Here is a 27946-nt window from a genome sequence, read left to right as displayed (position 1 = left end):
ACATATTTAAAATGCCAAATTAACAACCTTTATTTCATTGTTTTCGTGTGCAATTCATAGATATATAAAAGTACAATTACATTTTTTTCAGTGTCTTTTGTCAACATCATAACAATAGGCCAATATATTTTTAGTGCATCAAACTCTCCACTAAAAATAAATCAGGAAAAGGAGATGACGTAACTTTACCAGCTGATTCTGTCAGTGCTTTTACTGTCAATAAAGTTTTTTTTTTAAAAAACGCTAGCAAAGATGGCGGACTACGATTTGACAACCAAGATAGCACATTTTCTGGACCGGCATTTGGTTTTTCCTCTGTTGGAATTCCTGTCCGTGAAAGAGGTACAACCGCTTTTTCCTCATATAAATATGAATAATACAGCTGTTTATTTGTGGGCATTTATAGCCGTAAACATGGCTGTAGCTTGCACCGACACCTTCTGTTAGCATACAGCTCAAGCTAAAATACAAATTATTGTAAGCATTTCATGGCTGGTGTTGCTGTATTGTTAGTTGTAGTGGCGTAAAAAAAACCTGCTAATTCTGAATGCTAGTGTTGGTGTATTAGGGAATTGTCTAATTGGTTTATTATTGGCGTTAGCATGTTAGCATCGAGTCTAGCCACTGTACATGGCAACCATATGGCAACGAGCAGCCAATGGACCAAACAGCAATATTCATGATTGTAGTGTAAGTAAATGAATGAATCTTTTTGTGTCTGGCTGCTTACACGGTCCATCCATTATGGGATTATTCAAACACATAGAAAACCCTTTTCATAGTGCTGTCACGACAACAATAAATACAAGGGTAAGCTACACATACGAGGTTAACTATTCAGTATTAAACACTGACAGGACAAAATAAATATTGGAACATTTAGATAATTCAAATATTTAGCAAACCGGTATTTCAAATAAAAAGTAAAGTTGGACAAACTTGAAATGCATACATAAAATATGTACAACTAGACATTCATGCACCTGGCTAAATGATAAATGAATCTGTAAGATCCATGTTATTTCCTGTACAGGTTTTTGTGCCCCATATGAAACTAAACATGTTTTAATTTGTGACAGATCTACAATGAAAAAGAGCTTCTTCAAGGGAAGCTGGATCTCCTCAGCGAGACCAACATGGTGGACTTTGCCATGGATGTGTACAAGAACCTGTACGCCGACAAGGAAATCCCTCACTGTAAGAAAAGACAGCAGTTTTAGTAGCATTTCATTCAGCCATAATATCTGGAGTTCACTCAGTTCAATTTATGATTAAGACGGGAGACAAATTAATTGAAAAACCAACCTTAAGTGCCTTTGTAAAGTAGTGTAAGGTCCCTCATTTGGTGATTTGACAATGGTAGATATTTGTCTATATCATAGATAGTATAAAAAGTATATATGTATTTTCTACTACATCCGGCTGAGATTTTTAGTTTTGAAATCAGCATGTGAAGGATATAAAAGCAAGAGGCAAGATCAAGGCGCAATGTTATGCTGAAATATATAAGTGAAACATATGTCCCAGTATGTCTAATGCATGCTAACAAGATTATTTTAATGGTCAGATGTAGCATGTGAATAGAAAAAAGAAAGAGTATGTGATATCCTGATATTAACATAATGTGGAGATTGTTAAGTTACTGTTAATGTTTGCAGTTAGTGTAATAATGCGTCTTGTTTCAGCCCTGAGGGAGAAGAGGAGCTCGGTGGTGGCCCAGCTGAAGCAGCTGCAGTCGGAGACGGAGCCCATCGTCAAGATGTTTGAAGACCCGGAGACCACCAGACAGATGCAGTCCACAAGGTCAGACCGGCCTGTCAAAGACATACATCCCTCTTAAAGGTGGATGCAGCAATTCTGGAGAACGCTTGTTGTCAAAATCACTTTTTTTCAAAATCAGTGACTATCTCCTCACAATCCTCTACGTGACTACTAGGCTCTTTAAACAGGCATGTTGCTAGCTATAGCTTTTGTTTACATACCCGTTTAAAGAGCCATGGCTGTGTAATTACACCAGATTTTTTTGTCAGCGCACACACATTACAGACAGGTGGCCCATTGGACTGTGAGGAGATATTTGCTGATTTTGACCAAGTGATTTTGATGACAAGCGTTCTCCAGAATCGCTGACTCCACCTTTTAAATGCTCTGCTCTTTCTAGAGTACAGAACTGACATTGTTATGATATATGTGAAAGTGCATCTGTGAACTGTGAACGTCTCATTTAATATCTATTGATCTGTTTGTGTTATTCTCTGTCAGAGACGGGAAGATGCTCTTCGATTACCTTTCAGAGAAACACAATGTAAGTTTTCAAACCCTACACAGTGTTTTTTCACTATTCCTTTTGTTGTATAAAATGTGCACCGCATTATTATCTTTAAAGGAAGGCTTTGTTCCAAATGTGCTTTAGTTTCCATAACAACCGGCTGCCACTGTTAGCCACCACTGGGGCTGTTCTCATTGTGCTTAAACGTCCAGCTAGACCCACTAAACGGCTCATTATTCACTACATGATAAGCAACTGTTTGTAAGAATGGTTAAACCTTTCTTATATAATCTAGAGATAAATTACACCTTTTCTTGTTTTTGATTTGCTGGTTGATTAAAAACATTGTCTTCATCATGGGATAAACTAAAAAAAAAAAGGTTTGTTTTGCCTCCAGAATAATAAAGCGTTCCTGCACATTCCCTAATCAGCCATATTCTTTAAGCTTTGCAGCCCTCTCACTATTAGCTTTCTTTCAAAGAGAAAAAAAACCGCAGTCCCCTAAAGGTTTGAAAATAAGTGGTTACATGTAACTGCACTCCGGGGTTATGGACTCTTTAAAAGGCCACATTCATTAAAACCTTAAATTCAATATAATTGGTTGCTAGTCAGTTTCTAACCTTGTTCAAACTGCTGTAATTCACTTTTATTTGTCCCTTTTTGTTTTTTCTCATTTTCTAGTTTCGTCAGGAATATCTGGACACCCTTTACAGATACGCCAAGTTCCAGTACGAGTGTGGGAACTACTCCGGGGCTGCTGAGTACCTCTACTTCTTCAGAGTCCTGGTAAGAATGAACCCACAAGCCTCATAAGCCACCATCTGTTAATGGTGGAGTCAACAAATCTAGAGAATGCTTTTTGTCGAAATCAGTGAATATCTCCTCACGCCCTGTCCGTAGGTACTGTGTGCTCTTGAAAGAAAAGGATGGCCCTCCGTAGCTAGCAACATATCCATTTGCAGAGGCTATGTATTAACACTGGATTTTTTTTCAGTGCACATATAGTAAATGCAGGTAGCAGATTGTGAGGAGATAGTCAGTGATTTTGTCAACAAGCATTCTCCAGAATCGCTTACTCCAACTTTAAATGGTCTTTGATTATTATGTATGTCTGTTTTGCTTGTGCCCAGGTCCCATCGACAGACAGGAACGCGTTGAGCTCTCTGTGGGGGAAACTGGCCTCTGAGATCCTGATGCAGAACTGGGAGGCAGCCATGGAGGATCTCACTCGACTGAGGGAGACCATTGATAACAATGTAAGGGAAAAACACCTTGAGAAACAGTATTTCATGTTACATGTTATTGTACAGATTTTATAATGATTTGCTAATTGTATAAGTGTATTAGGAATATAGAAATCCAAATGAGATGGGTCGAGCTGCTGCACATAGCAACAATGGAATGACATTTGTAATTGCTTGTGAACTAAATTCTGTAGGACTTGGGGTCAGTGATGCTCATTGTATGATATCTCTAAACCAATATTAAGGTGTCCTCCTGACTGAAATTCAATTGAAGTGCACCAAGAGTAGGCTGGGGCGGGATCCAATTGTTGCTAACTTTAAGCCTTTACCAAATTATCCTTATTCTAAAACCTTTGCCTGACCCATCATTTAATTACTTGTGCCGTGTGTGTCCCCTCTCCTCTCCTCCCAGTCTGTGAGCTCTCCTCTGCAGTCACTCCAGCAGCGCACCTGGCTCATCCACTGGTCTCTGTTTGTGTTCTTCAACCATCCCAAAGGCAGAGACAACATCATAGACCTATTCCTCTACCAGCCTCAGTCAGTATAAGTTTTTTATGTTTAATTGTTTTGTTGTTTCTGAGGAATTTGAATCTGCTTATATTATACATTGTTTGACCGTGTGAAGCACTTTGTATCATTGTTTTGAAGAGTGCTGTATAAAAAGATAACTAGAAATCAAATAAAGTTTGTACTTGTATTGTTCCAGGTACCTGAATGCCATCCAGACAATGTGCCCACACATCCTGCGATACCTCACCACTGCAGTCATCACCAACAAAGATGTACGCAAGCGCAGACAGGTGCTCAAGGACTTGGTGAAAGTCATTCAACAGGTGAGCTTAATAAAATGTTTGCAATATAATCATTTTTATAAAGATTTAGTTTTTCACACGGTTGACGGTTTTTCCCTCTTATTCCAATAGGAGTCGTACACATACAAAGACCCGATCACAGAGTTTGTGGAGTGTCTCTATGTCAACTTTGACTTCGACAGCGCCCAGAAGAAGCTGAGGGAGTGTGAAGCGGTAAGAACGGCCCCCTTAAAGGTGCTCCGAGGAACTTTCAGTTTGTGTTCATTCTTGCACCCCCTTTGGACAAAAGCGGTAGTGTTTTTACTACGTCAGCTATAGTTCCAGGGTGAGCGTACCCATGACAAAGGCATTAAGAAAAACAATATAAAAATAGCACATTCTTTGCACTGATGGTCTTGTTTGCTGTTACATGTCATTTATCGGAGTAAAAATTAGACTTTCAGAAACACACACACACTCTCTCTCTCAAGGCATTTATTATAAACCTGCTCACAGACATTTAACAGCAGATTTTTTTTCATGACGGTAATTAAAGGAACACCATTGCTATTTTTAAATACCCTGGAATAAGATATTACTGTCTTAACACCTGACCCTACTTGACAGTGTGTTTGTCAGAGTGCGCACAGGCCTCGAACGCACCATAATAGTTATCTGTCTCGTGGGACTGAGGGGGTTGTATGGAAGCTTCCTCTTAGCCTATGATATTATGATCTCTTGAGTCTCTGGCTTTTGACTCTGCAGCTATTCAGACTCATCCAAATCCACACTTGGCCCGTTTCACTGGCTCTTAAACGTTCTTTTTAATCATTTTCATTTTTCAAAGCGGAGCAGCTGTCAAATTTGGAGCCCCGGGTTTGCCTTCTCTTTAGAAACCCCTGGACTGCCGTTCTGTAGTTGTGTTCAGGGACCACTTTTGCACGTTCACTAAGCAACACTCCCAGTCCCATCAATTAGCTTTTTACCCCCTTTGTAATAAATTATGCAGTGATTGCAAAGGCCTCAACTATCCTGTCAGGAGAGTGTGAGCGTAATGACAGCAAAATGAAGACAGTTCATTAAGTTTTTCTGTTTTTCTTAGATTTTGCCGACGTTTTTTTAATGGTCAGGGGAATTCAAATTGACATATTTTTTAGTCCATTTCCCCTCTCTCTAGAGATAAGCAAACTCTTCTTAATTGCTGTATAAACATCCACTTGACGATTTATTTTTTATTTTTAGTTTTGGTCTTGTTTATGTGAAGATTTGATTGATTTAAAATATTCATGATGTCAGCAGTGGGCCTGATGTGTCTCGAATATTTATTGAGTTTTAATGGGGCACCTCAGTTTGGTAATAATTGGATTTCTTACAAAATACCAGCTCAGTGTGAAAGAATGGTGCCCCATCTCCATTCTAAATCCCAGACACTAACGTATTCATGAAGTTAAGCTCTTTAGGAGTCGGCCAAACTTCCCTTTTAGGAAAGTTTCTGTGATTGTGAAAAATAGACGAGATGTCATTATATAATCTCGAACAAAAGACTTTGTTAAAGTTTATGTGAGGTGTCAGGTCTAGTTTTGTGCTTGGTCATGTAGAAACGTGTTAATAACTTGTTCTGTAACTGTGTTCTGTTAACACATATTACTTGAAACACAGTCCTTGAGAATACATTAGAGGTGCATAGCTATGAGCGTTAGCATTTTAGCTTCTTATATTCATATAGTCAGAACATTGTCCATTTAACAGTAATGTATTTAAACACCAGCTCATGATGTCGCCTTCACACTCGCAACATAGGAACCTCCTATAAAAAGCACTACAGTTTGATGCATAAATGTGCATTTTAAAAAGGAACAATTCTTTCCCAATTTTTAATGGTGCACTGTCCCCTATATCTAAACCAGGGCCCAAACAACATCAATTGTAAATACTCTCCATTGTGAGGTAGACTAGTGTTGACAGGGACATTTTAATGTATGGGTGGTGGAAAAACCGAAAGCTAGAAATGCAGCCAAGACCACAGCAAAATGTTTCCAGCACAGTATGTGTAATTATGTATTATATAAGCTATTATGTTCTGTAGCATACATAGAATATACTTAAGTATTCCAGTCAAACATGGGTATGATTTGAAATGATTGCTACACACAAAGTAGAAATGTAGTTATTTAAACACGTATATTTATCTATATAATGGAAAATATATCTCATGCTGGCATAGAACTAACTGCCACCACCAGTACTAACAGAAGGAACATTTAGTATTTTCCTGATTTTTCTCTCCTGTCTGTATATATGTGAATCTTTTATGTGTGTAAAGTGATTGATGCTCAAAGTGCTATGTTTCTTTTTGCTTGCCATCCAGGTCCTGGTGAATGACTTCTTCTTAGTGGCTTGCCTTGAGGATTTCATCGAGAACGCCCGTCTATTCATCTTTGAGACATTTTGTCGGATTCATCAGTGTATTAGCATCAGGTACAGGTCTTTGAAATAGGCTTACGTGTCAGTTACAGTGGGAGCGCCGCACACTGCTTCTGTTTGCTTTACGACGTAAAGAAAAAAAAATGATGAAAAGATCTTTTTAACTTCTGATCCCAAATGACTGATGCTCTGTAAGTAATCCTGCATCTCACTGATCCCAAACATTTTTAGAAGTTATTCATAGCCACTCTCAACATATTCAACAGTAATCTGTCAAAAGGAAACTTTGAAGACTCCGGGTTGCCCCAAAGGAAATGTATTCTTTACACCGTACTTTTACACTCACGTATTTTGAACCAATCACGGCAGGAACACGAACATTCTATAAGAAAAAAGACTGTTGCCATGGAGACCGTTTGATACGGCCACACCCACGCACAGTCCTGTCAAACTGTTAAAGACAGTAAAAAATGCAGTTTAAAAAAAAAAGGTTTTATGACAATTATGAACTTTTATTTTCGATACGATTTTTGTTAAAGCTTAGTTAGACACACAACTTTGACATCATATATTTATTTTATACCATTTTAGACCAGGTTTCCAGAGGCTTAAACTTCTCCCCCCCCCCCCCCCCCCTCTCTCTCCTCTCAGCATGCTGGCAGACAAGCTGAACATGACGCCAGAGGAGGCAGAGCGCTGGATCGTCAACCTGATCCGGAACGCACGACTGGACGCCAAGATAGACTCCAAACTGGTGAGGCATTCTCTGCATTCACTGATCCACCATCAAAATATGTAACAAAAGAAACCAAAACAAAGCAATTACAGCCAGGGGGAGGGGGGCTGAGCAGGTAAACACACCACCACACTTTCTAGTGAGACAGAAGTGATAATTGAGTTGGATTACTTTTGTGTGACTCTATAATTTCATTTTTATTGCAAATGCATCTTTGTGAATTTGTCTCTCAGGGTCACGTGGTGATGGGGAACAATGCGGTGTCGCCGTACCAACAGGTGATCGAGAAAACCAAGAGTCTGTCGTTCAGGAGTCAGATGTTGGCCATGAACATCGAGAAGAAAGTGGCTCACAGCAACAGGATCGAGGTTAGACTGAGTACTTGACTTTATAAAGGGCTGGGAACACATCAACCTTAACTACTAGTTACTATGGGGAAGAGGATGTTAATACCACAAATAGGTATTGCGTTCTTTCAAATTTGTCATTAAAGCAACTTGAGTTTACAAATATTATAGTTTGCTGTCACAACTTTGAGTTAAAGGCTTGATTCATTTTTATAAAAAGAATTTCAAAGCATCGATTATTAGTGTTTATGCTTTTTTCATATTTGTTTGTAAGCATCTAAATGTTGTAACTGTCACATATCTCACCTTCTTACCGCTCACCTGTCATGAACAGACCACTCTCCTTAGTTTTACTGCCCTCTAACTTTAAGATGAGTTTTAATCTTCCTCTTAGTTGCTAAAGTTATTCATTTTTACCATGGTTATATTTTCATTTAACCGTAACCACATTACTTTTTCGAAAACAATCCTGATTTCCATTTGAGTCTGTGTTGCCATGCCAAAATATATGGATGTAGTCTGTACAATCTGTCATAACTTTGTCAGAACATAGTTTGCGTTTGGCCTGTCAATCATTTTGAGAGAGATGCACGCAGGTGCTTTCAGTTATAGTTTATTTGATCTACATTCTTTATTCTGTTGTTTGAACATTTCTTTTTAACACCTCTTCTTTTTGTGCTTTTTTCTCAGACACCCAACTGGGCGGCTCAAGACTCCGGCTTCTATTAAAATGGAAACGAGCATCAAGGCAGATGGCACTTTTATTTAAGCTTTTTATTGTATTTATTCATTTATTTATTCATCATTTTATCCTGCATTTAACTGCTGCTATATAAAAAAAATATTCAAAGGAGGCAGCAAAGCTTGACGAAGACCTTCTTACTCAAGGTATTAATTTATTTACCACACATATAGATATATATATACAGTCCAAGTGGACGCCATTCTCTTCATTATATATAATTTTGGATCTGCTATTAGTTTGATTCTGAGATCTAGTATCATAAATGTCATACATTAACATTAAACCTTTAAACCTCAAGTATTTGCCTTCTTGGAGAGATGTGTTGTTTCTTGCTTTATTAATGTGACCACTAGATGGCACTACTGGTTCATTTCTCTTTCCTTCCGCCTGTTGACAGTTTCTGCCACATGGGAGTTCCTGCTTCAGTGTCTTAAAGGTGCAGTGTGTCAAGGGGCTTGGCATTTTTCAGAGCAGACTTGGTAGAAAAGGAATATAATATTCAGATGTGTTTTAATTGGTGTATAATCCTCTTTTTATCACTGAAAGGACCATCTTAACGGCTTCACACAATAAACTGCACCATTTTATTTGATTATGTATCCATTTTTGTTGGAGTAAGAACAGGCACATGCCAGAATTAAAAGTAAACACTTTGAAAGTCAATACTGAACTTGGCTCTCCTTTTACCAGCCTATATGTGAATGCAAAGAATGATTTGGTAATTCAAATAGAAAATAAATATGGAAATGATGTCAGTGTGGGGCTGAAATTAAAAGTAAATTGCTGCTCACAAGACACAGTCATGCACCAGTTCCTCACTTCAGTCATTACCATGGCTCCTGTTGTTTGTTTTCTCCATGTTTAGAGTTGGTTTATTTCTGCTTGTGCGGTGAATGTTTAACCACACCTTTTTCTCCATGTCCTATGTTACTACTTCTTTTCAGGATATCCTCATCAAATATTTGCGTTGTGTAAAAGTATTGTAAAACCAGTCTGTGTTAACATGCACTGTTAAGGACAGGGTTTCATTTCAAACCTGTCAGGTGAATAGTTCTGGTCAATTAAGGTGTCAACTCTTTTGTAAACTTTCTGTGTGCACATTGATGGATTGTCTAAAATGAGGTAGCATGCATATACAGTCTACGGCTTAATTTCAGATTCTGGGCTTTTGTCAAGTTAAAAGGGTGGACTTGGTAAACCATGTTGTTGGAATGACAGGCATCTCCAGGACAAGGTGTGTGTGTGTGTGTGTGTGTGTGTGTGTGTGTGTGTGTGTGTGTGTGTGTGTGTGTGTGTGTGTGTGTGTGTGTGTGTGTGTGTGTGTGTGTGTGTGTGTGTGTGTGTGTGTGTGTGTGTGTGTGTGTGTGTGTGTGTGTGTGTGTGTGTGTGTGTGTGTGTGTGTGTGTGTGTGTGTGTGTGTGTGTGTGTGTGTGTGTGTGTGTGTGTGTGTGTGTGTGTGTGTGTGTGTGTGTGTGTGTGTGTGTGTGTGTTTGTACGACCACCATTCCTCTGTTATTACCCATATGACTATGGCAGGTGTTGAACCATTGTAAAAGGGTGAAAGTGCCCCAGGTGCATTTCTCAGTCTCCTCCCATCAGAAGAAGAACAGGCTCTTGATGATTCTTTCCCACTGATGTTCGGCGCTCGGGAGGGGCTGACTGTTATTATGCCAGCCACGGTAAACTCCTACCTTAGCCACTCCCCCCAAACAGTTTTCCACACACACGCACACTCGCAGACTTGCACACGCACACTCACTCACGCGCACATTCACTTTTCCAGGGCTCAGTAAAACACAACAGACACACACACACACACACATGCTTACACACTCATGAGAGCTGACGTGGGCTTGAGGTCTTAGCCGGGTTCCTTTTCTGGAACAGCTGGTATCCATCTGTGGTTGCAGTTGCTCTGGCTTGAGCTTCCTTCGGCTGCTGTCGGCACCGTGGGCTGCCCCGAGAGGAGAGGAGAGGAGAGAGGAACACACAAACTAACCCAACTACTGCCACCCATTCAACAGTGCTACTGCTGCATAGATTGAAACTGACTGGATACTGAGGCTCAACTGGTGGTACACACAGCACAGCAGCATTTGAAAGCATGGATCTCCTGTCAGCCACTAGCCCGGCCGTGGCCCGTCTCCTCTGGGTGCTGCTGCTGGTCTTTGCCACCCTCCTGGTCTGGCTCTTTTTCTTCTGCTGCTACAGTTTGAACCAGAACTCCTCGGACTCCATGGAGAGATACCTGGCAGGTAGGTGTATAGGCCGTGTGTGTGTGTGTGTGTGTGTGTGTGTGTGTGTGTGTGTGTGTGTGTGTGTGTGTGTGTGTGTGTGTGTGTGTGTGTGTGTGTGTGTGTGTGTGTGTGTGTGTGTGTGTGTGTGTGTGTGTGTGTGTGTGTGTGTGTGTGTGTGTGTGTGTGTGTGTGTGTGTGTGTGTGTGTGTGTGTGTGTGTGTGTGTGTGTGTGTGTGTGTGTGTGGGGGGGGGGGGTTGTATAGAGGCCTGTGATAGGCTTAGAGCAAGACTGATGCTTCTCCATGTGAATTTTTAACTCGCTTTTTATTATGAGGAAGGCTCAGTGGAAATGCCTTTTTTTCTCTTTTCTTTTTTTTCCTTTCCCCCCAAGTCCGGTAATTGTAAACTGTTTAGTGTTTCCTTTCCAAGGCTGCTGCTGCTGCTGCAGTATCCACATTTTCCAGAATTGGCTTGACTTGGAGGAGCTGTTTTTAAGTGTGCATGCTCTTTACTTAGTTATGACCCATGTGAGGGGATACAATGGGTCTTTCATAATCTGAAGTACAATAAAAAACATGGTTTATTTTAGGACGTTGCCATGAGCTGCTCTCACTCACAGGAACACTCTTCCCTTTTCCGTCTCTAAAACAAAGAATGTCAAAGTACACTTTAGTGTTGAACCGCACACTCCAGAATGTGAGCTGGATTATAGGTTTTTACAGTCGGTTTGACATACAGTGACAGCCAGTTATGGTGATATCTGCAGAGTCATGTTAACCTGCATGTCACTGCAAGCAGCATGAAGATAATTGCACCGAACAGTGACTCAGGACCTTTGTGTCCTTGCTGGTGCACTATACACAGTTATTGCAAAGTCATGTTTACCACTTCATGATAGTTGAAATTATTTGATTGATGATATATTCTAATATTTAATTTATTATGTTTTTCCCCATACAGTGATGACAAAGCAATCCAAATCTAAAGCAACAACTCAGGTGAGAAAATCCATCTGCTAAAAGTCATTTTTTTCTATTTTTTTTATAAATATGTCTGTACCATCCTGTACAACCATGTGGAAATATATTGCACGTCAGCTTGTAATGCACAATTCAGACTTTAGAGGCCCTCATCCACTTTGCTAAGTTTAACACAGTCAGCCTGCAGCCGAGACCACCAGAGACCAACTGAGACTCTGTGTAATTCAGTGTATTCAACCATTAGTATCTAGTGTTGTGACAAGAGTATGTGTCTCAGTGTTAGTTGTGTTAAAGTCATTTTTGTTAAAGTCCTGTTTCAGTGACATATTGCCTTGAAGAAATCATATCGAATTATTTTTTTTGACCAATGTTTAATCAGGGCTCTTAACGAGGTCACTGTCAAACATTTAGATTTCCATCATCTATTTGAGAGATCCTTCTTGTTTTATAGAAATATATTGAGATTAGACCAATTTGGCCTTGATTGACCTCTTTGGGAGAAAATGCTACTCTACTTTCTTCCCTTTGCAATAAAGCTGCCTTGTAGCATTTAAATAGTCCATCAGGAATGCCTCCTGTTCAATTTGATGTTTTGAAGTTGACACACACATGCTTGGAACATGCGCCTCCCAGGGCTGTTAGCTAAATGCAAACATGCTCACAACGCTTATGCAATGATTTTATTTAATTTATATATTTTTAGCATTAAAGTACAGCAGAAGCTCCAGGGTATATCATTTGTGTAGGTTAAGCCAAGAGTACTGAACAATAAAACCTTTTGGCCTGATCATGGCAATAGATGAAAATATAAAGAAGAACCAAAAGTTGTTCCAATTCATCCTAAGGGGATCATGGATGTCTGAACCAGATTTCATGCTAATTCAATAGTAGTGTTGTTGAGATATTCTACTCAAAAACACACAAATGTCAACCTCATGGTGGCGTTGGAGGGAAAGTCTTGAGACCACCAAACACCATCATGGATTCATAATGTATGTCTGTGCCAATCCATCCGGTCGTTATTGAGGTATTTGGCGGACTGACAGAGAATTACAGGCCTGGCTATTGTCGAAAACCCTTTTGGGCCCTTAATGTTGCTAACTTGTGTAGCAGAGTCGTGATTCAACCAACAATATATCCTGTTTTTATATTTGATGTTCTGTCTTAGTAATAAGGGGGAAGTGATTCATTCAATGTTTCCAGCATGAGTAACAGAGTGTCTTTATACACACGAGAGGTAACTGGCATTTACCAAAAGCACAACACAAAGTGCATTGCTAATACTAAGTCATTTAAACAACACACAAGACTGTGGCATCTTCCACAGTTGTGCATATAAGTCCTATAATATAAATGCAATACTGTACACCTATGTAACACACCCTCTTAAAGCCATAGTGCGTATCTTTTTCATAAAAATGAATGTACATTCAAGCCATTGCCAAATGACTTGAAACAAAGTTGATTAAGCCTATCAGCTCCACAAAACTCTCTATATATGGCTCAGTATGGCAGCGTTTACAAACTAGTGTCGCCCCCGAAACTGGTGCAGGAGCTCAGAAAAATCCCAAAAATAGCCCACAAAATGTTTGAGCTGTTTATTCTATACTGCTAAGAAAAAACATGGACGTATAACAGAAGGTATAAAATCCATGCGCCATCACCAAAGGCTTACCTCATGTAGATGCGCCGACAGTGTTGTTGTATTTACTCAAAATTACTCATGGGGGCAACAGGCTGCTCCTCCCCAGATGCAGAACCAACAGACTAAAAAACTCATTTGTCCATCGTGCCATCATACTCCACAACTCCACACATGGAGGGAGGAGGGGGGTGGCTGATGGAACATAACCGCAACAGCTTGCATAATCTATTTATTTATTTATTTATTACTACACACTAAGGTCAAACAGAGATATAAATGAATAACTGTTGCTAACATCTGCTGCTGCTGCTTCTTTTTAAAATGTATTTATAAATATAAATCTGTATTTTAATTTTTTCCATGTATATTGATGCATTTTAGTGACTTGCTTGTGTCTTGTTGCATGTACTACAGCTGCTGCTGGATTTTTGAATTTCCCTGAAGGAACACTCCCAAGGGATCAATAAAGTGTCTATCTATCTATCTATCTATCTATCTATCTATCTATCTATCTATCTATCTATCTGTTAACAGAATTTAGTTTGCTTTATGATTGTATAATATTTTAATGCACAATACATGCTTTCTGCCTATTGAACTTTGTCCCAGTAGATTAAGAACTCCAAAGTGTTTTGCTACAAGTTTGTTGTTTAGCCTTGAAGCCTAATAAGATTTTGGCACATACAGAGGTATGACGCATTCATGTGCACAGTAATTTCACTCCCCATATTCTGTTATCAGACATTATATGAAGGATAACACCAGCTGAGATGAATTTCTGGGAATATCTGCCAATTAAAAACATTTCTGCTTTCGCCAGCAAAATAAGGGCTGGACACACCAACTTCTCTTGCATATAATCTCTGTACACTGTTCATTCGATGTATTCAATCATGTAAGCCCATTTGTGGTACATTGTTGTTTGACCCTTGCTGCTGTTTGCAAGTAAATTCACCTGCTTCCAAGAAGGCCTGACTCAGTTTCAATTATTCAAATACTTGGGTAGTTTGATGAAATAATTCTAGTAACAAATGGTCCTTCGAGTGAGCCGGATCCAACATCCTCTTCTCTGGACAAGAAGAGCCTGCACCGTGAACGGGGGAGTCCAAGATCTCTCGACAAAAGACCTCCAGTAAACAGAGCTACAAAAGAGGCTGTCTGCAGACTCGACTTGGACGGAGAGGGGTGACGGAATCCAGAGCCTGAGCGAGTCGAGGCTTTCTTGAAATCAGGTGAATATAAACAGCTGATTTTGTTTTATATTTGTTCTTACATAGAGACGAGTAAGGTAACTACTGGCTTACATAGAGACGAGTAAGGTAACTACTGGCTTACATAGAGACGAGTAAGGTAACTACTGGCTTACATAGAGTGGTTTGAACAGGGTTCAAGTCCCTGTTCGGGCCCCACGTTGGGGTCTCAACCTGTAGTGTTTGGGGAGATGCACTAGAGACAAACCTATCTCAGCCTTTGGTGTTTGAGAATTTACACTGTCAAAAACAAAAGTCTCACGTACGTAATTAGATGATCATTAGTGTGGGGTCGAGGGTGGTCCCTTTATTCTGACAGATATAGTTTGTTCCATTAAACTGAGAGTTCTTTGTAATTCGGGAAGGTTTTGTGGAAACAAATTGATATCTGGCTGCTTGTTGTTACTTAGCCTGGGGATATAGTACTGCTCCAGGGAGTTAGTCTATGACAGGTTGTTTATTTGTTTTGTTTTGTTATGTTTGTCAATAGTCTACAACTGCAGAGTAGACTTATTTGTTTTGTTTAGAATACATCACATAGGGTGTTCTAGTTTTAAATTGGTGAATTTTGTTAATCAATTGGAGGGAATAGGGGTGTTCATCCTGTTTAAATAGATTACTGGGTAATTTGATATTAGATTTTACATTTTAAAAAATTTAATTACATAATATGGATAATGATAAGATAGACATTAAAAAAAAAGGAGACTGGTGAAGAAAAGTCTCCTCTACCCCTTCCTGTGTCTCTTTCCATTGAGACCCAAAACCCCGGCTCCTCAGCTGCTCTTCTGCTGGCAGGTCCAGAGAATCAGATAAAGAACAGTAAAGATTAAAGGTGCAGTCAATCATTTAAAGTCCCAGCATAAACTTAAAAAAAGCGTTCTTTTGTGTTCTTTTTATGAAAATGTTCACTGAAAAGACTTGTTCAATGCTTTTGATTTGAATTACAAGTTAAAGGGGATTTTTATGCTGAAAATATGATCATAATGTGTATTGTTGATATAAATTGATTCAAAAACTGGTTAACTGTAAAGACACCTATACTTAACCTACATGTTAACTTTTGTTATTTGAAGAACAAACTATAACACCATGTCAGATTTGGAGAAGTAGAGAGCTTCTCAGGAATGTGGTGTGTGTGTGATTCAGTCCCATGCAGAAAAGGGAGGGCCTGTCTCACTGACTGCCTGTGTGTGCTTGAATGCTGCCCAAACACAGACAAAAAAATGTGGAAGAATGAAATCAAACCTATTCTAAAATGTTGTTGTGCGTTAATTGTGACATCTAGAGCAAGCAAAATGGATAGGATGATATTTTAGAAACAACCCTGGCAGAATGATGAGCATTTCTTTTGAGAACATGTTACTGCTCAAATTCATTCTGTTTCAGATGCAAGGAGAAGACCAAGCTGACCATGCTTCAATAAGGACAATTGGACACTGAGGAACAATCTGAATCGGTTATGGTAATATCCTACATAACCATTCCCCCAGTGACTGTGATATGAAGGACACTTTGCGTCAAAATGCCACAAAAAGGACTTGTTGACCATCAAGACGATCCTGGTTCCTGTTCCCTGGCTTCTGCAAAAAACTGTCCTCTCTGAAACTGTACATAGACTGTTGCACCAGTACACAAACTTGCATTTTCACAACTGTGATGTTGATGTACTTGATATTATTCTGCTTGACTGAAATATATCTACTCATATGCTTTGCCCTTTTGCTTTGAAGTGTTACCTAAATGTAGCATTAAATATTATAAAAAGGGTGGAATGTTAACAGAATTTAGTTTGCTTTATGATTGTATAATATTTTAATGCACAATACATGCTTTCTGCCTATTGAACTTTGTCCCAGTAGATTAAGAACTCCAAAGTGTTTTGCTACAAGTTTGTTGTTTAGCCTTGAAGCCTAATAAGATTTTGGCACATACAGAGGTATGACGCATTCATGTGCACAGTAATTTCACTCCCCATATTCTGTTATCAGACATTATATGAAGGATAACACCAGCTGAGATGAATTTCTGGGAATATCTGCCAATTAAAAACATTTCTGCTTTCGCCAGCAAAATAAGGGCTGGACACACCAACTTCTCTTGCATATAATCTCTGTACACTGTTCATTCGATGTATTCAATCATGTAAGCCCATTTGTGGTACATTGTTGTTTGACCCTTGCTGCTGTTTGCAAGTAAATTCACCTGCTTCCAAGAAGGCCTGACTCAGTTTCAATTATTCAAATACTTGGGTAGTTTGATGAAATAATTCTAGTAACACTATCTATCTATCTATCTATCTATCTATCTATCTATCTATCTATCTATCTATCTATCTATCTATCTATCTATCTATCTATCTATCTATCTATCTATCTATCTATCTATCTATCTATCTATCTATCTATCTATCTATCTATCTATCTATCTATCTATCTATCTATCTATCTATCTATCTATCTATCTATCTATCTATCTATCTAAGCTACGCAATACAGCTTTAAGCTTTCCCCCAATCTTCCTGTATTCCTGCAACATATATATTTTTAAATCTCTAAATCTATAATGCAATAAAACAGCTGCAGCTTTATCACTCTACAACTCCATTACTAAGTAGACTGTAAGTGGGCTCATCATGTCACACGGAGAGATTTGTAACTGCATTGGCCTCGGTCCGTGTGTTTTGGCAGCGACATTAAGAGTGTTGTTGCACAGAGGAGAAGCAGTGTGTAGTGACTGTGGGCGATAAGCTTGGAGAGGCTCTTCTGAAACGGCTCCATGTGTGAAGCCCTTTTGTCTGAGTGGCACCAACTCGCCAACAAAGCTCCATTTCATTTGCCAGTGTGTGGACAAAGAGACATGTGAGGTCTGAAGAACTGAACCACACAAGTTATTAAGCTGTCAGTCAGTCTATGGTTTGAATCTCAGCACACAGGAAAAAATGGCCTGCCTGCTGACAACAACAAAGTACAGCAGACTCTACACACGCTAAAAGAATAGGTTTATTTAATGTGCCCATGATATAAACATTCTCTTTTATAGTCACTTATTTCACAAGCTGGCAAAACAAGCTGGCAAAATGTGCAACATTAAAGGTGCACTATGTAACTTTGGGTGTGTCAGAAAAGTTAACATTTTCCAAAGTAAATTCTCAAAAAACGGAATAAACAAACTTTACTCACAGGAAAATGTGATCCCTGGAGCACTGTTTGAAGTTAAAAAAGCTTCCTGAAAAGTTACTGTTGCACTGTTATTGTTAATAACAGCAGGGCCCACTGTTTGGTTTACAGACATATTCCAGTCTTACGTTTGGTTCCAGCTGTCTCAAAATAGTTAAGTTTTGATTTATGATGATGGAATGATTTAAGATTTACATATAAAGAACATATGTCTTGTTAACTAACTGAAGGCTCTGCAAATGGAAACAGATCCCCCTTCTCTGAAACTGCATAGTGCACCTTTTAAAAAGTAAAAAATAAATCTAAACTGTTGGTTCAACCAGTCCAGTTGGATTTAGTTGCTACTGCTTACTCCTTGTCTGTGAATTGGTGTTTGCATTTTGTCACCTTTTGCACATGGAAGTACAACTGTAATATATTTTTTCTCAAGACAGTCTTCAGAAGTGGGTCCATTTATTATTCCTATCATAAATCTGCGTGTGCCGGTGGTTCAGAGGTTAGCTGGGCGGCCTCACATTTGTATCTGTCCCTCTTTGTAATATGTGAATGATTTCATCACGATTGCATGTGATTTATAGTTGAATGAAAGAAAGGCTTGTTCCATGTTTGACAATGGCAAATGTCACTCATGCATATTGACCGGTTTCAATTCTTGGAAAAGAAAGGAACGCACAATCACTGCTTTGAATATATACTGCATGCCCTAAGAACTAAAAATGAGACAAAACTGTATTCTTCATGCTGAGGCAAACGCATGACATTTAATGATTCCTCTGAAGAGAGGATTGACAAAAACAGCTTTGGAGCTTATGTAGTGATATGAAATAATAGGCGTTTATTTGTAAAAATATATATAGGTATCTACAGTAAAACTGTAAAAGGTTTTATTTTGATGTTAACCAACAGATTTTTATCTTAGTTGCAAACAACTCATTTGAAGTAGTTTTATTCCTCTTCAGGGAATTACAGCAGCAGGAAAAACAAAAGCCCGTTTGTTTACCTGACAACACTAATCAAAATCAATGGCTTCTGAATAAGGAACCTTTTGTCCGGCTCAGTCAGTCCATGCCAGATATCCAGAGATGCTGTTTTTTTTTTCAATGTTGAAATCTATAATTGGAGAGAAGTTCTCCCTCTAGGCAAAGTTTTGAATTTAACTTTAGTTTGGAAATAAACAATTAAAAGTGTTCCATTTTGATGGTGGATGTTATGTTACTGTGATTCTGTTCCTAAACTGAGTTTTCATGTTGTTAGTTGCAAATGAAAAATCTCTATGTCACAGAGGCAACTGCTTAAAGGTGGAGTCAGCGATTTTTGAGAATGCTTGTTGTCAAAATCAGTGAATTTCTCCTCACAATCTAATACTTGTCCGGACTGTTAATGCGTTGAAAAAAAATCCAGTGTTAATATCATGGTTAATACACAGCCTAGGCTCTGTAAACAGGCATGTTTCAAGCTACGTTGAGCCTCCTTTGTTTACAAAGCAGTTTACAGAGCCTACACTATTTATCAACTTCAGATTATTTTTCGCACACACTCTCTAGGCCTACATGTAGGTAGTGGATCGTGATTTTGCCAACAAGCATTCTCCAGAATTGCTGACTCCACCTTTAAAGCTGATACAGCGGCAAAGACAAGTGTGCTAGGATGACCAGTTTAAAATAACAAAATAAACAATTAATTAATTAAAGGCATTTTGTCATTTTCAGAAGAAGAAAAAGCCCAAAGAGAAGCCGGTCCCTTGTGTCCCATCAGAGGAGGTGGTGGTGGTGAGCGGTCATGATCCACCGTGTTCCACCGGCCGCAGACGGAAGAGGCGGCCGCTGATCGTCAGACTGGAAACTGGGCGGACATGTCTCTCTGACGGAGAGCAGAAGGTGAGGGACGTTTCTACACTGTGTGTGTCACTGTTTCCATAGAATTTCAGAATCACTTTCTCCACTGGGTTACAAAGAGGAAAACTTAAAGGGCTGTTTATAAAACCACACAGATGTTCCTTGGTTGTCACAAACAAACTACATGTACACAGCACATTTTCATTTATATGTGGGACAATTTTCTTATTGTTTGGGAATTGACATGTTTATCCACTGGTCTTGATAGCTGAGACTAATAATGCTGATTCTGCAGAAATAACAAATGCACATTATTTTGAACCATTATAGTTCAATCAGCAGTGATTCTTTGTATCTTAATTAGTGCCAAATGTTATACTTTGTTCATTTAATGTGGCTATACAGGTGGTGGATTCATAATATTTTTTTATTAATGATGAAAGTAAATATACTTAAGGCCTGCTCATCATATCTGAATTACACAATACTTAGTACTCTTGAAAAACTTTTACTTTGTTAACTGTTTTTAGCCATGCTTCAGCTCAATTTAAAAGCTGATAATAGTATATTTTAAGCAGGTTACTAACACACTGAGTACACCTTCAGCATCATAGAATAGTGTTCCATGGACACTTCCAAGTTCCAACATCACATGAGCTCATTAGTTGTAACATTACCGGAGTACTCAAAGCTCCCAAAGTATTCAAGCATTCAGATGAGTGGGAGTAATGATATAAAAAGCCTTTGTTGTTTACGTTGCGTGTTCAAGAGAACCAGTGTTTGTCTCAAAAGCTATCCACTGAGCACACCACTAGGCTATCTTTTGCACAGGACCCTAAATTATGTCTCTATTTCTATATCGAATTTAATGACATCAGTGTTTCTATGTTATTTTGAACGTGAGACCCACAAAGCATTTTTCCTAGAGTTCCTATATTCAGCAGCCATGATTTGTAGTTTACCGGAATTGTGTTTGCCCACTGTATCACGTTGGCACGGTCCTGATATACTGTACACACGCAAACGATTTACGTTCATTACCACAGTAATTACAAACGTCTAAGATGACCTAGAACATCAGATTGACCCGTTCAGCACAATGGCTTCAAAGCTGACACACACACACACACACACACACACACACACACACACACACACACACACACACACACACACACACACACACACACACACACACACACTGGCATTCAGAAGCGATGGCACGCATCGTTTATGAACACAGGAACGCTTCACCTCCTCCGTGCCCATTGATTCATTCTCCTACCGGGAGACTATAATCACGTAGTATAGGGCCGCACAAACAAGCAATCTATCATTCAGAGTGTTGCGATTATGTAATAGCTCAGCAGGACACTTTTTAATTTGAGTACAACTTGGCCCCCGTTTGGAGCAAAGACGGAACCTGCAAAACAGGACAGACTAAACAGCTAACCAAGAATTTTTTTTATGGAACTTATTTCCTGATTAATAACTTTTATTTGCATATTTTGCCAACAGACACTATAGCTAACACAGGCAGTAAACAATGATAATATATGATTAACTTAAATTTACAATCGTATAATAAAATTGTCATGTTTACATAAATCCACATTTAATTTTAATAAGTGTCACACTCATTTTTATGGGCATGTAAATAACTTCAGCTGCCAACATATGCAGGAATCCTTCAGGTAGAATTTGCTGAGCTGTGCTTACTTGGGAGAATGTTTTTGTTTATTCAACATAATGTCAATATATTTTGAAGTGATAGAAACTCCATTGTATTTCCAAGGCTTTCAAGCTGTATTTCAATTCCTTTTTTTAGTGGATTAAGTTGTGTTCATGGACAAGGTTTATCTTTCTTCACTTATACGATTAGTGTAAGCAAATCAACTGCAAATGGCAAAACTATGTCTGGATTAAACGCAGTTGTCCAAAACTATCCAAGAAAATTATTAGAAACTTAGATTGACCATAAAATATTTTTTAAATGTAATACGCCTTTGTGATATACTGTTGACTTCAAGAATGTGTTGAAAAGTAACACCATATTTGTCCAGCGTACACATATTCGGGTATAAAAAGGACAGATCCCTTAGGTGCGGATACAATAGAATTAGTGTAATCAGATACATGTTCATGTACAATACATAATACTCTGGTTTCATTTTGCTTTCAATGCACTTTCACATAAATAGCTGAGAACAAGTACTATAAAAACTGAACAAAGATAAGGTAGAATAAACATTGAACTATTGTGTTCATACAAGTTGGTGACAAAATAGGCTATGTGTAAAATACATTTAATAATAAGCAACAATGACCTTCAACAATCAACTTCCATATGCAAGTCCAGTGTTTCTGTCAATTGTAAAAATAAAAAGTAGGAATTTTGAAATGTAAACATAGCCAATAATTAAAAGTGTGTAAGAAAGTGTATATGTTTTAGTGTCACATCCAAGGTAATTGGCACTTTATAGATATGATCCCAGTTGTTTTACAATCACAGTAGCCCGTCTGTTTCCACATGCCAAAAACATGCTGAGCTCAGCGGCAGTGTGACGTCATTGCCTCGTCCTGTAACAGCATCCTAGAAAGGTGTGAAGTTCAAGGAAAGATCATTCCCAATGTGACGTCACAAAATAATATGATAGTTTTATTAAGAAGTGTTTCATTCACCTGACTGCATATTTAGCCTACTGACAGTTAAGATGATCGGCTATAGTTAAATGACGCGCATTAACATTAACAGAGATAAAACCTGACCTGGGATCAGTTTTCACATGCGCACCGAGCCGCATGGAATCACATCTCTCCTCTCGTCCTCTTCTTGATGCCTGCCTGCTGTTTCTCGACACCTACTGTGCTGTAGCCTGTCTATGCTTCGTGTTGCCGTAGCCTATAGGCTCCAAAGGCATGTAGCGGGCTAAGGGAGACAGACAGAGCCCGGGTCGGTCCAGGTCTGATCGGCTATAAACTAAACATTCATAACAGTCGGGATACTGCAGAACGCACGCGCGGTTTACTCTGCAGTTGACGACGAGGATGATGATGGTGATGATGGTGATGGCTCTCTAAGTTTGGGACGAATCTCTCCTACCGCCCCGGCCGCTGCAGTCAACGGATTTTTTTCTTCTTCAATAATTTAGGCTACCGGCGACTCAAACTGCTGCAATCATGGATATTTTTGGCGTGAGTAAAAAAAAAAAAAAAAAAAAAAAAAACAGCATTCTGATTATTTATAGTTTAACGTTTTGCCGCATCGCCCCACGCTGTTATAGCATATCATTTCAAATCCTTGTATTTTAGCTTAACCTGCTACAAATATGAGAAAATCAGAGAATGTTGTATTTTGCGTTAAATGCTAACCTGACAAACAGCAGGTGCGCCTACCAGCTCTGTCCTCCTCACTGCGGTTCGGGGTGATTTCAGGTGTGGCTATGCGGTGCAGCTCACAGCTTGAATTGGGGAGATTTTTGAGCTCAAGTTTTCTGTCCAGCAACAGTCCAGACTTGACAGAGCAGCTGATGAGCAACAGATTCACAACTAATAATGAGGTCCAGAGAGATAGAAAGAGAGAGATAGAGAGAGTTGAATGTGTCCACTGCCAGAGCCTATTCATACCAGCACACACCACTTAACTTTTATCCCATTTCCAAGTGCTGAGACTGTCTGCAGCATGCTCTCTATGCCCTTCACGGTTGCCTGGTAACTACAGGATCACCCTGATGCTTCCAGCTTGCTTGTGTCAAGGCCATGCAGTAAAGCAAAGCCACTATGAATAGTAGAATAAGGTTTCGGAGACAGCAGTACAGAAGGAAAGTTCAGTGTATTAAAGATGGAGTCAGCCGTTCTTGAAATTTTTTTTTTTAAACAATGTATTAATGATGCTATAGATATGGTTGAGCAGCTACTGATTTTAAAGATGCATGAGGAACTTTTAGTTTATGTTAATTCTAGCACCCCCTTTGGATAAAAATGGTAGTGTTTTTACGACGCCAGCTGTTGTTCCTGGGTGAGTGTACCCATGACAAAGGCATTAAGAAAAACTATATAAAAATAGCATTATTTGCACAGATGGTCTTGTTTGCTGTGACATGTCAGAGGGAAAATTAGACTGTTTTCAGAAATATTTGAAAGTTCCCCGTAGCACCTTTTTAATAGGTGTTAAAGTCAAATACTTAAGTATGCTCATAAACTGATTAGCCTACCTTGGCTTTGATGAGTATTTGGCTAGCTGCGGTGGGTCGCCCCATGCCACTTTATGTAGCCCTAGATGCCCGTTTACAGAACCTAGGTTGTGTGCATTAACAGTAGATTATTTTTCAGCGCACACAGGAAGGACAGGTACCTGAGGAGACATTCACTGATTTTAACAAAAAGTGATTTTTATCAACAAGCTTTCTCCAGAATCAGACTCACCCTTTCACGATCTAAAGTCAAAGCGTACTGCAGTTGTGTGGTATTTCTGAATAGATCACTGCTCTGCATTATATTAAAGATTCATTCAAAGAGTGAAGGAAGAGGCTGAGAGATCAAAAAGTCACTTTGCAGCCTGGCTGACTCATACTGTATATTCAGGTTTTATATGAGAGATGCTCACGTGATAACTTTCAGAGATACGTCGAGGCGAACTAATGGCCTCTGCTTCTGCGCTGTGTGTAGAGCTATTTTAGAAGCTATGAATTTTGAACAGGACTCCCTAACTGTATGTTGCTCTAATCCTTTCAACAACAAGAAAGCCTGTATTCTGCATTACTACAGTGTATTTTGTCGTAGCCTAAAAGAAACCCAATCTGAATCTATACAGCAGTCCTAGTGGAATAGTGGCTAAATGCCAAAGTTTCCATTAAAATTATAGTCAATAAATTGCAATTTGCAAGAGGACAGCAGTCCTGTTTTACTGTTCTACTTTCAGAGGCACACACTGTTACTGTGGCATATTGAAGTAAGGCATTCTAAGCTTTAGAAGTTTTCCTAAAAAGAAAACGTTTCCATAAGTTAAGGGTCCTACGAGGAACTTCTAAATGTTTCTGAAACAGTCAAATGTTTCCTCTGATGATCATAAATTACAGGTCACAGCAAACGAGACCATCAGTGCAAAGAATGCTATTTTTTATATAGTTTTTCATAAGGCCTTTGTCATGGGTACACTCATCCAGGAACAACAGCTCGCATAGTGAAAACACTATCACTTTTTTCCAAAGGGGGTGCAAGAATGAACACAAACTGAAAGTTCCTCGGAGCACCTTTAATATTAATATAAGGGATAAATAGTTAAATCGTAATGTAACTGTATGTGATGCACTATAGACATTTCTCCCAGGGCTTTTGGTGGTGTCTGTTTCGACCAATCAGAGCGGCCGTAGTGGAGCAGCTAGCCGCTCTGTGTGTGGAGCATCCTGAGTGCTGGATGGTGGTGGTGGTGACTCAGCTGAAAGTGGAGCTGTGAGTCTGGTGACGTTAGTGTGGTGCAGAGGCAGCAACAGAACCTGAAATATTCTCTCTTTAAACAGTAGTCTGAGCACGTAGCTGCTACACTGGGCTTTTGTCTTCATCATCATCTGCACATTAGCTTTGAGTATAGATGCTTTAAGACAGTCATTCAATATCATAATTGATGAACTTTTCCTGGAATCATATTGTGGTTATATCATTGTATATTTATGCCAACATTTGTAAAATTATCATAACATTTTTAATTTAAACTATCTATTTACCTGTCCTTTTTAAACTAACAATAAGATGTATTTGAAGTTTGTTTTAAAAGTGTTGAGAGTTGTGTCTGCAGTTATAGGCATTGCACATATCTGTGTTCCAGAGCTTTAAAGGAGGAGTCAGTGATTCTGGAGAAGGATTGTTGTCAAAATCATGTTTTTTTCATTATCAGTGAATATCTCTTCATGACCTGTAGTGGATGTCAGTAGATGTCTGTAGTGTGTGTGTGAACTGAAAAACTATCTGGTGTGAATAGACAGCCGTATGCTTTGCACTGATGGTGATTTAAAAGTTCCTCATAGCACCTTTTAGATGTATTGTGAGTCCATGTTAAACCCCCCCCCCCTCCTCTGTCCGTCCCTCCAGACGATGGAGGAGGTGAAGCCCAAGCGGAGGCCTCTGGTGCGGGCTGCGTCTGAGGAGAGCACCAGCGACCTGTGTTCAGTCAGTTACTCTGCGTCGCCCGGGGATACGCTGCCCTGGAACCTCCCCAAACACCATCGCATCAAACGCTCCAAGTCCGCCTCCGGAGACGTGCTGGACCCGGCAGAGAGGGCCGTCATACGCATCGCAGGTATGTTCATATATACACAGAGATGAGAGTCTGTAAAGGGGGATGTATGTGTTAAAAGATGGTTTAAAGGTCACATTTTATGCAAATTTTCAGGATAAAATTTAAATCTGGGTTTTTACTAGAAACTGTTTTTTCATGACGTAGTGTCCAAAAATTCCTTTCTATTTCTCACAGCGCCATTGTTTAGTCTCCTCTTTTCAGCCTCTGTCTGACACACTCCGTTTTAGAGGCTGTCTATTTGAGCCCCTCCTTCTAAAAAAAAAAGCCCAGTCTGCTCTGATTGGCCCTGAATCTAGCTGCTGGTGTTAATATAACTGCCAGTTAGATTCAGGAGTATTTTGGGGTGTGCTTATTACAGGTGGAGGTAGTGCTTAGTTAGGTTGGTAATGATGGCGTGTGGCTTCTCCACTTATGAGGTCACAAGGGGAGAGAAATCTGACTGGGGTCTTTAAAAAACACAGGTTTTCAGAAAGGTGGCGCTGGAGAAAAAGACAGAGGGTTGTTATTTTTTCTCATACTTTTGAAGTTTCTAGTCACACCGGGGACGCATATTTATGTTGAAAAAAACATGAAAAAGTGCATTTTGCATAATAGGTGACTGTTAAGATCTGCCCATTATTTTTCTTTATGTTGCTGCAGTAGTGCTCACTTGCCAATTGTGCTGCTAACGCTGGCTCTTAATGCGGCTGTTCATGTATGATTTTATGAGGCAGATGTCCTCTCAGCAGGCGACGGTAACGCTTTATGGCGGCTCTGTGTGATAACAGATGACTGGTTGGTGATATGTGGGATGTTGTGACTCTGTTGTCATCTGCTCATCTTATCAACTGTTGTGTTCAGTGTCAGTGCACTTCAAGTTGGAAGCTGGAGTTTTTCTGGCATTGCTGTCGACTACTGAAACACTGCTTTACTTGCAACCAAGCTGAGTTTTTTTTTTATTGTATGCCATTCAAACTTGGGAATACATACTTTACACTACCTCAGAACCTCCTGTAAAGAGATTACATCATTACAATTCTTCAATTTGATTATCTATTTCCCATTGTGGCTTTCAAACTGATAGGAATGTCCAATTATTCCCTGGAGATCTTGTCTAGATTCTGCAGCTCCTCCTCCTGTGTTGACTGTGTGTTCACCGATGCATAGGGCTCAGATGATGCGACCGACTCGCTGCCTCAGCACTTTCCTGTAGCCGGTGTCGGGTTCATACTGTGTCTATTCTGACCACAAATGGCAACACCAACCTCATTTTTCACCCCCCTCTCCCTGGTTCGTCACTAATATTGATTTGATGGGGCGGGGTACTGCAGCAGTATTATGTGACTGTGTGTTTTATTGTCTCTGCACACACAACAGAATCTACTGCAGGATTGTATGACAAAAAAGTACTTACGCAGAGCTGGTGGAAGAGTTTGGGACGATATCTGGTTCATTTATTGAAATGTTCACGTAAAGGTGGAGTCAAAACTTCTGATTTCTCAATATTAGGCTCTGTAAACCTGCATGTGGCTAGCTACGACAACCCCTTTTCTTTACATACCCTTCGTTTACATACCAGTTTACAGAGCCTATAGGCTGTATAAATTTACAAAGGATTTTTTCTCCAGCGTGCACAGTAGCGGATGGTGAGGAGTTATGCACTGATTTTTGACAAAAAGTGATTTTGACAGAAAGCTATGTCCCTCTCATGACATGTGAAAGTGTCTCTTAATATGAGCAGGCATGCCGGAACCTGATGAAATATATGAGATTAACGCGACTGTATCAATGTTGTGTCGTTGGATTGGTGCCATAATGGCCTTGGCCCGGCACATGCGAGACTGGAGAACACCCCATTTGTTATCAAGCTGCAGACAGTTTGAGAGGCAGGCAGCGCTGGCAGACACTAAATAAGTCAGTAAGACTGTGTCAAGGTTTTTGATGCTTTAACATGTTAGTTTATTGCTCTGTTGACGTCTGTACAGAGTGA

General features: G+C 39.4%; 2 protein-coding genes across 3 annotated transcripts in view; both read left to right on the top strand.

Moving 5' to 3' along the window:
• Positions 1-252: 252 nt before the first annotated feature.
• Positions 253-8846, top strand: eif3eb (eukaryotic translation initiation factor 3, subunit E, b; the record flags this gene model as incomplete). Its single annotated transcript, XM_080045663.1, has 13 exons — positions 253-342; positions 1080-1197; positions 1686-1803; positions 2263-2305; positions 2951-3055; positions 3400-3525; positions 3926-4050; positions 4220-4346; positions 4437-4538; positions 6673-6782; positions 7380-7482; positions 7698-7832; positions 8502-8846. 13 exons carry the CDS (start codon positions 253-255, stop codon positions 8538-8540), a joined length of 1341 nt encoding a protein of 446 aa, XP_079901789.1. The 3' UTR covers positions 8541-8846.
• A 1562-nt stretch (positions 8847-10408) lies between these two features.
• pleca (plectin a) overlaps positions 10409-27946 on the top strand; it is a 113942-nt gene continuing 96404 nt past the window's right edge. For both annotated transcript variants that reach the window (XM_080045622.1, XM_080045618.1), the window contains exons 1-4: positions 10409-10811; positions 11754-11791; positions 19557-19724; positions 25770-25977. In XM_080045622.1, coding sequence (XP_079901748.1) covers positions 10661-10811; positions 11754-11791; positions 19557-19724; positions 25770-25977 — 565 coding nt within the window. In that variant the 5' untranslated portion in view covers positions 10409-10660. The remainder of the gene's footprint in view (positions 10812-11753; positions 11792-19556; positions 19725-25769; positions 25978-27946) is intronic.

The sequence above is a fragment of the Ammodytes marinus genome, assembly GCF_949987685.1.
Source record: "Ammodytes marinus genome assembly, chromosome: 17".
Classification (NCBI taxonomy): Eukaryota; Metazoa; Chordata; class Actinopteri; order Uranoscopiformes; family Ammodytidae; genus Ammodytes; species Ammodytes marinus.
Note: the sequence above shows the minus strand (reverse complement) of the source record. Positions and strands in the feature narration are given on the sequence as shown.